The 9,846-nt window shown below is 40.1% G+C and overlaps 1 protein-coding gene across 2 annotated transcripts in view; it reads right to left on the bottom strand.

Moving 5' to 3' along the window:
- Positions 1-3,355: 3,355 nt before the first annotated feature.
- Positions 3,356-9,846, bottom strand: part of adka (adenosine kinase a) — a 128,303-nt gene continuing 121,812 nt past the window's right edge. For both annotated transcript variants that reach the window (XM_079473335.1, XM_079473336.1), the window contains exons 10-11: positions 5,353-5,439; positions 3,356-4,073 (exon numbers count right to left, since the gene is read on the bottom strand). In XM_079473335.1, coding sequence (XP_079329461.1) covers positions 3,949-4,073; positions 5,353-5,439 — 212 coding nt within the window. In that variant the 3' untranslated portion in view covers positions 3,356-3,948. The remainder of the gene's footprint in view (positions 4,074-5,352; positions 5,440-9,846) is intronic.

Below are 9,846 nucleotides of genomic sequence, written 5' to 3'. Positions count from 1 at the left end.
TGATTTGGAAGATGAACGCACGCGTAGGCAGAGGGAACGTGATAACAACTAATTGAAAGGTTAATCTACATAGGAGTCTGTGACAAAGTAGTACCCTCCCCTTTCGGCACTCCATCAGCCACAGAGGAGGACTAACTCGCTCTAACCGCTATGTGACATCACATCGCTCATTGGGAAACAATGTACATTGTTTCACACTACATGGCATGGGTGGCAAAAAGAAAAGACACGCTGTGCCCTCTCTTTGAAGAGGAAACTTTTAATGTCACATTTATATTTCCTTTAAACGAATGCGCGCGCATGCATTATGCGATGTTTATGTTCAATCAGATGCTGTAAATAGTGAAATGACATAAAATGCCACGTCTTCAAATAGGAGAGAAACTTTGAATATGCTATTCTGCATAATTTGACAGTAATATATACATGCAATTGTCATTAATTTATGCTATTTTGTAATTGCTCACGGGAGGAAAGCCAAACTGTTGTGCAATTACAGTTGTGTATTGCACGGTATTGCATTATAAAACTTGCATTAATAAAATACTACGCTGGCACTGCTGCAGTAGCAATGTTTATGAATTATTGTCCATAAACTATGAGCTCATCTGAATTTACGCAAAAGCATTTAAGACAAAAATTACCAAAGGTATTTAAGCCCGTTATATGCACCTGAACACCCATACATTTTCCTTGTGGAGAGAAATTGGTATAGAATAGGGCAATTTGAACCCCGGCCAGACTATGGATGTGCCACTTTTTAATGTGCCTGAGGGGGAAACAAATTGCACACTAAATAAAACTTGAGCCATGCTGGATGTGGTTACATGGTTGGCAATATACTTTACACTGGCTTCCAGCAAAGCTTGATCAAGGTGATCTGACACCAAACTATTCTCAGAGTTTTGTGTAACCAATTTAAATATCAAACTACTTGAGATACTTCAACTTTAAATGCTGCCATTTAATACAAAGTGTCTAAATAAAATTGTTATTCATTAAAGCTCACACAAAACCATCTCATTAAAGTGACAGTTAACCATTGTTATTATTTAATAGTTTTCCTCAAACACTTGTTTTTTTTCTGGAATAAATTTGTTTAGCTGCATAGATTGTATTGTGCCAGTATAATCTGTCTATTGCAAATCAGTTTGACTTATTTGTATGCCGAAAGGAAAAGTACATTTGATTACAGTTTACACAGCTACGTTGGAATTATTCATGTGTGCATATTTCAACCACTGGCTTGAGAGCAAACACGTTCACACTAGGATAGGGAAATATGAGAACAATCCCTGAGCAGAAAGGATAAGTGCCTTGCACAAGGGTATAACAACAGTAGAGTAAGTAGATTAGCGGACAATAAACTCAAACTGTTGACCTTCCAGATTTACTGAGTTATACTATACTATACTATACTGGAATGACTACTTTCAATGTTCCAACCAAAGATCCAATCCCAAAAATGCTTCAATACATAAATTGCTGAATCCAAACACTGATTGTTCCTCGATGAACCAGTAAAGAGATCTATTACAGGATAATGCTTTCATCCCAGCAGATGTTCACAGTGCATTCTCATTTGTCAGCTCTGTTTAGAAAAAAGCTATAACCACTGAAAAAAGTACAGGTGATAGAAATCATATGTAGATCATATAGTATCATATAAAAAAGATGGTCGACTTTGGCTTTAACCATGACGCATTCTACTTTCCAATTAAAATGACACAATTTGACAGTTTAATGAGAGGCACATTAGTCAAATGCGGACACCATGCTTGTTATTTCAGTTTTAATTCAACAAATGTTATAGTCACCAAAGCCCACTCAAAGATGGCGTGTACATTTTTCAGTAGGCAAATGTCTCAATTCTAAAAATCACCAAGCAGCCACACCAATATTCAAATTCATTATTAGAATAAGCCAGAACAAAAACGGACCTTGTGAACTTAACACCCTCTCCCAAACGAAAATTGTCCTTTGATAATGTCTTCTATATGAACTAAAAACTCGACACCTGTGAATTAACGTACTTTTTATAAACCTCGCAGGCAACTTTCACAGGTCTTAAAAACACCCAGCATCATTGTAAAACACACAGCAGGAGGATTTGAGAGGTGAAAAAACATGAGTGAGATCGTGTGTGTGTGGACAGATTCTGGTTGAACATGTGAAATAGTGCTCAAGGACTTTGTCTTTGGCTGTCATTATGGATTTCACACAGACTCATGGCTGACTCAAGTGCTGAGTGATGCCCATCTAGAGCTACGGGGAAGGGTCCAAACACCTTTTGAGTGACAGAACCTGAATCTGCTATGATTGGAGTCACAGACCGGGACACAGGGAAATTTGTATCTTGAGTCACTCTAATGTTACAAATAGCTGCTACTCATCCCATATCGCAGAGATGAACCATTGCAGACGTGTCACTTTAATCAAAGAGAAAGGACTGAGGGTCACAAACCACCCAACAGAATTAAAGGGAAGTTTCACTACCATATCAAAATTTCCCCATGTTTTACTCACCCTGAATGTATCCTAACTGAATATGGTTTTCTTCTGAAAGAATAATCCAGTCAGAGTTATAATGCCACGTATCATTTTGCATCCAAGCGGTAAAATGGGAGTGAACTGGTGTCAATGTAGAAGCTCCAAAAAGTGCATCCATCGATCAAAGAACTGCTCGACACGGCTCCGTGGTCTTAACAAAGGTCTTCTGAAGCGAATTGTGGCATTTGTTGAAGAGAAATATCCATGTTATGATGTAGGCGTGTCATAAGTTCCGGTGACGATTGCCGCATTTTTCGTTTTCAGCCAATAGGATAGCGTCTACTGTGGCGGGATATTTCATTATCTATCATTTACCAGAAAAACAAGCCTCTGGTTCACATGCATTCAAGAGATGACGGAAGCTAAACATCAACATTAATAGTGCAGTCAATATAGATATTTCTCCATCGATTCGCTTAAGAAGAACTTTGTTAAGACCACAGAGCCGTTTTGAGCAGTTCTTTGATCGATGGATGCACTTTTTGGAGCTTCAAAAGGTCAACACCCATTCACTACCATTCTAACGCTTGGAAGCAAAAGGATACGTGGTATTATAACTCTGACTGGATTATTCTTCCAGAACAAAAACACATTCAGTTAGGATACCTTGAGGGTGAGTAAAACATGAGATCATTTTTATCTGGTAGTGAAATATCCCTTCAAAAAGCTTGGAAGCTAAAATCCTAGATAGCGATACATTCCTGCACGGAAAGTAAGTGTCATGTGTTTACAACAGAATTTATAGTAGTATAATACTCACTCTACATATCAACTAATGACAAGGTTAGGTAGAGAATACAAGTCATACAGCAGAAAAACAGCCTTTATTTTTGGCAGAGGTATTCAATTCAAAAGGACTGCATGCTTTATCATGTTACGCTGACATGACAGCAGGTTTGACTTGATCAGGACACATTTAAGTGTGCGTTCAACAAATGCATTTGGTTTACAACAGAAATACTGGCCAACATAAAGTCTTTGATTTAAATCAAAACATTTCAATGATTTGTACACATCTGACCCCTGTAATGTTAAGGTGTGATAGAGTGTGTTCTGTAGGTCTTGCAGCAGTATCATTACATCACGAAAGCAATTTTGTTAATACATCAAACACCACACCTGGAGAGATGTTGGTTATTACGATCACCGCTCTTATAATACAGGGGAGAGCAATACTAAAATGGCTTTTTAAGAACAAATCAATATTTGCAACAAAGGAATAGCTCCTTGTAAACAGTTTTTAATGTGAAATATGTCTCCATTATCACATTAGGATGCGGGACTGTTAAAAACAGAGGCACGGAAGAATGCAGGCATTGTACGATAAAAAGTCAATTAAAAAAGGCATTAGTCCTATAAAACACTTGTGTGGCTGTCTCCTGGTCTCCGAGCGGCCCATCAGTGGAAGTCAGGCTTCTCTGGGAATGTGCAGCCCGCCTGTCGAATGATGACGTTAGCAGCGTAGTGTCCGGCACGGATGCACTGCTCAAAGGTCTTATCCTGCACTAGCTGCGACAGGAAACCTGCACAAACAGACATTCAAAAAGTCAAATTAGATCGACAACGCTGCGAATGAGCTCGCTGTCATCACGCGGCAAGAGGTGGACAGATTTCATCCTAATTGAAGTACGCACGCACAAACATATGCACGGACACAAACATATGTTTAATGAATGCACACATGAACACACTTCCGCTCGCATCTAAACGCTCAGAGCGGTGGGCGCGCATAAACACACTCGTATGTGGCATATGCTGCCAAATATTAGCTCGGAAAATGCAGCGGGTTATCGATTTTCTGTTGCCTGTTTCTTTTTTCTTTAAAAAATTAAGGAAATCAGGCTTAGGGGTAGAGGTGATAGAAAAGGCACCCCTTAGTGATGTGCGCTACAGAATTCCTCCAGCTGCCCTCGGGCTCTGAACCCTCCCACCTAGATCTCCTCTCTCCGCAGCAGAGCTGGCGCGCATTGAAAAACAGCTGGCAAATTCATTTTCCAACGCGGTAGAGCGCTGGCCTCCAACCTCTTGTTGGAACGGATAAAGGAGTTAAAAAAATCAATACGGCGTTTGAGCAAACACGCTCACAGCTCTATTAGTCGCAAGGTTGTCCTGGAAGAGCTACAGGAAGACGTGTTAGCCAATCAGACTCTTGAAAAAGCAGAGGACCGCATAAGAGGCGTCCCGTGAAGATAAATTACGGGGACCTACAAGACCTGTGCAAACAGCACGATCAACATCAATATTTCTGTTTCTCGCGGGGAGCCAAACAGCATCGTGCTTTATAAGCTTGATGGATGGCTTCACGGTTTAGATCGGAGCAGACGCGCACCGGCTATTTGAAAGTTATTAGTGAAACCAACAGATTAAAGATAATGGCTGCGAGGTGTCTGGAAACTCCACTAATCCATCATGAAAGCAGATCCATTTCCCCTTAACTATGTTATCTGCACTTCTCTGCATATCTGCACTGAGGTTAAACATTACAATACCATTGGCAGCTTCGTACGACTAAACTAAGTCTGATGCAAATTGCATGTATCAGGCGTAAATCTACAAATTCAAAATCATTCAAAACAAGCTGTGCGAGAAACAAATAAGAGTCGCGTCAGGGCTGGTCTGTGTTCCCGGAGGTAACAGGTCAAGCTTTATCCTGGATTAAATAAACCTGTCACTAGTGATTTTCTGAAAAATATACTTCTGTCCAGAACAACAATTCATTAAATGTGTGTCTTTCGTATGGAAGTCAATAAACTTCTTTGTCATTTTTTTCAACTAGGCTACACAGAAATGGTTTACTAGTACCTCCAACAAAAGCGTCTCCGGCACCGTTGGTGTCCACTATCTCACTGTGGTCGATCTCCAGGACGGGGAACGTCTCCACTTTGTCATCTGTTGAAAATAGGGTTCACAGTAAGAGTGTGTTTGTTTGAGCTGAAAAAAAGTACCATTCACAGACCAACAGTTTGGCAGACGCGCTTGACTTCCTGCTGTCATAAACTGCAGTTTCTTCTTGATAAAAGACTGAAAGTTTTCCATAGAAGCACAAAGCACGTCTTCCTTTTCAATTATCTCATTAATAAAAGGGATTAAACAAACAAACCGCTGTTGCTCGCTCACCTTGCGTAATTTCTCCTCAGCAAACAAACAACGTTAGCATGATGCTAATCACCTATGACACAACAGAGGCCGGGGCAAATTTGAGCTAGCATTAAAAGGTGGAGACGTGTGGAAAAGAGGAATGTGCCATTTTCACCTGATGAGTTAGAAGAGCCTCGCTCAGGCCTCGAGGAGAAGCATTTATATCATTTGGCACTCCTTCAGTGTGACAATTCCTGGGCGGAACTTTGTTGCTCGAAAATATAAATTGAAAGACAATGTCAGTCTATTTTCGGCATTCTGTTTGAATGATCTTTCTGACGGCACAGTTTTATTTATAGCAGCAGCCTCCATTAGGCTGAATGAGACTGATATAACTTTGTTTTCCAGTAAGAACACTACTTCAGTCAAGCCTGTATCACGTCGCGCATCTCAGGAGGAACATGCAGAACATTCTATGGAAAGGACGGAAAATACCCAAGATTTACAATCTTAATATGAGATTTCTGCATTGTTCCTGGATTCTATTGTCAAGTATTGTTGTTCGTTTCCCCCCATTTTCCACACAGTCTCTTTCTTAAATCAAAACTTAATGTCTGTTTGTATTGACTTATTTGGTAAGTATACAGTATAATTAATAAAATAATGTACAAAGCCCTTCAGCGTGCTTCACATGGAGGGGGATGTATGGGTTTATTTTGCAGTAATGACCGGCTGACTGTAAACCATCCCTTATGTGCCATGCATTCAAGTGAAAAATAAAAATAATACAGTTTTAGCTGTAATGAATAAAATAAACAAAGGTGAATAACACCTGCATCGCACAAGCTACTGTATATGCATGTTAACAAATAACCAATTTGCATAAAGCAAGCCACAGAGGCTGAGTCATTAGTTTTTCATTAGTCGACTACGAGCTCTCAAACAAAACACCTTCATTTACCTAAAACAGAGCAATGGATACTGAAATACCTTCAAAATGACAACATTACCAATTCCACATGTTTTGAGGCTTCACATTTTCTGACACCATAAGGGAGCCCTCAAGGGAGGATTCTTTCCCCAAACACCCAGTAATCAGCAACAACAGAGGGCTTTAAAGTACACACCTGCTAATTGTAGCCGGTAGGTGTCAAAGAGCGTGTGCACAGAACTTCAGAGGAAAACCTTCAGACGCACGGTAAACAACAGCGAACAAAGCCAAGTCTTTCAACTGACGCAACAATGCGCGCAGGAGACGCGTCTGCTGCGGTTTCTCCCCGAACGCCGCAGCCGATTGTATCTTTGATAATTAATTACACAAAAAGCAGATCCTTTTAGAATCAGCTAATTAGCAGCAAAACGACTTTGCTTAATTAATGCAGGCAATGAAGCATGAGCGCCCGCCTTCCTCTTGAAATCATTAACTAGAGGATCTTCCGTCTGAATTAAGTTAACAGAAACTCATGATCTATCTATTATTTCGCAATTAAAGACTAAAACATTATAGCACGCTTTCTTCGTCTCGTCAGTCTAGAAACAGACCGCACGCTGTCACGAAGAGCCGAATCTGGAGGATGAAATGATTTTCTTCATACATTGGAGTTTTGGTTTCCTGCCACTGTTGCCTTTGGCTTGTTCGCTGGGAGACTGCTGATATTTATTACAACACATATATTAAGACACTTACACTTTGTTTGTATCACTTCACAATCCAAAAGAGAATAATTTTTACAGTACAACACATAGACATTTATTTTTAGTTATTGAAGGGATAGTTCACCAAAAAATAGTTTTCTGACCCTCTTGTCATTTCAAACCAGTATGACTTTCCTTCTTTTGCAGAACACTAAAGAAGACTGTTGGTGACTGAACAACGACGGTGCCCATTGAATTGCGTTGACTTTGTGTCCATACAATAGAAGTGCATTGGTATTGCCGTTGTTCGGTTTCCGACATTCTTCAAAATTTCTTCTTTTGTGTTCTGCGGAAGAAAGAAAGTCGTGCAGGTTTGATGAGAGGGTGAGTAGATGATGACAGAATTGTCATTTTTGGGGGAACTACCACTTTAAACAATGTCAAGCTTTTATGAAAGATGCAAAAATTCCATTCAATCTATGTACACTATTGCATAACTTTTCCTGTTTTCCATAATCGTTTCTCTTATTTCTACACTGTTTGTGCAGAAACTCTGTAAAGCTGCTTTGCAACAAGTGTTTGAAATAAATCTCAATAGAATAGAGAAAAATTACTCAGAGGGGAGAAGCAAAATGACCAGCTGCAAATGTATATGTTCAAAATGAAACTGTATGTGGTGCCTTCCTTCCTGAACACAGTCTGACCTGATTCTACTTCCTTTTATGACTCAGAAACAGCACCGCTTAAGAGTGAGAGAAAGAAATAGCCATTAGCTGTTCTTCACTTTGATACCCATGACTGAACTGAACAATCTCTACAGAATACATCAAGGTTGGTATCAAGCGACCACCCTTTCAGAGCTGAGAGAACAGGCCAATGAAATTAAGCACGTTGAGCATGTAGGTACTAGCATAATCTAACCTCCCTGCCCTTTGATGACAGGTCACGCGCTACAGGCATGCTGGGAAATCTCCAAACATCGAGACTGTAGTGACTCACTGGGAAAAAAATGATGAGGTGATTCTAGGAAATACATGGTACAACATTAGGTCATATCCAGAGTCCACAATAAAAAAACACCACAGTAAAAAAAAACTCATGGAAATTAAATCCATCCAGAATGCTGACAATAAAGGTATAAACAGATTAAAACTTGATTTAAGGTTCAGTGATAGTGCCACGAGCTGCGCGGGACTGAGAAACATACTCTGCCAGTCTTCCATCTTGATAAACATGGCTGAACTTGCATATATGCTAGTCCCCTCGCATTGATGTTTAATGGTGCATGTTGCTCTAGGTGGTTCCCATAACCTCACTTTGTCTCCTACAAGCTGCCTCAATTGATATGATAATGCAGGGAGGACGTGTGAAATGAGCGGGGCTGCGCTGAAGGACAAGGCGTCCAACCACTTGGATGCCAAATGGTGTCCAGGAGCCTCTCTCGCCTCTCAATAGGCACAATAGCACGAGTTTCAAGTAATGGAGGCAAGAGGCAGATGCTTAGAAAAAAGAAAACTCTCCATTTTCACACTGCTAATTGGTCCAATAGGATGTTTTCATTAGCGTCCTCGGTGTTATCATTCACGGACATGCACGTTGAAAATAAAGTAATAAGTGAGTAGTGAGGATTAGGTAAGATGTGTCCGCGGACAGGACACGGTGTCACCCTTTTAACCTAACAAACTGCACCTTTTTTTTCAAGTGACCATCAAGCCCATAACATACCATTTTCCACACAACATTAAAATATTCTGAATGTTAAACCTTCTGGTGGCTGAATGGTTTTAATTCTAAACATAATTCATGTATTTCACAATCACTGAATGTTTCCGTTTGCATGACACAGCTTACCACTAACTTAAAGGCATAGTTCACCCAAAAAATGAATATTCTTGCATCATTTACTCCAAACCTGTATGACTTCTTTAGCACACAATCAACACCTATTGACTTCCATTGTACGGACACAAAACCACAGGGACATTTCTCAAAATAGGTGTTCCACTGAAAAAACTACGTCATGCAGTTTTGGACTCGGATGAATAAATGATGAAAAATTAAAAGTGGCACGGCTTACCCCACCCTCCCCATTGTGTTCCAAGTGGGTCTGAGTATTACATACACACAAAAGGCATGAAACAGTATTACTGAGTACGAAGGGAAGAAAAGTTCACTGAACCAGGAAAATGAAACAATTTAAACTGTAAAAATGAATCACTTGCGAATTAACGTTTTACTAGAGGTTTTTGTCCAACGCGAACGAGGACAATTTATACAAGCACGCGAGAGCAAACTGGGGCAAATAAAAACAGAGAAATGAAATTCCAAAACGACTGCACACCGCTCTCCTTCCCTCAAACCATCACTGACGGACATCTCCCTCCACATCACATCTTTCTTCTAAACATATTATTGAACTTGGCCACGAACATGCTGCTTTGGTTAGTCCCAGATCATTCCAGAACCAATTTCATGTTAATGTATGACACAAAAGAGGCCATTGGCAGGACTCTTTAATAGGCATGGCAATTAAAAGTTTGCTGCCAAAACCTGTCTTTGTTGTTACTGGCTTGTGGTCGTCCC

The sequence above is a fragment of the Barbatula barbatula genome (genome assembly GCF_947034865.1).
Source record: "Barbatula barbatula genome assembly, chromosome: 14".
Lineage (NCBI taxonomy): Eukaryota > Metazoa > Chordata > Actinopteri > Cypriniformes > Nemacheilidae > Barbatula > Barbatula barbatula.
This window is presented reverse-complemented; position numbering and strand designations above follow the sequence as displayed.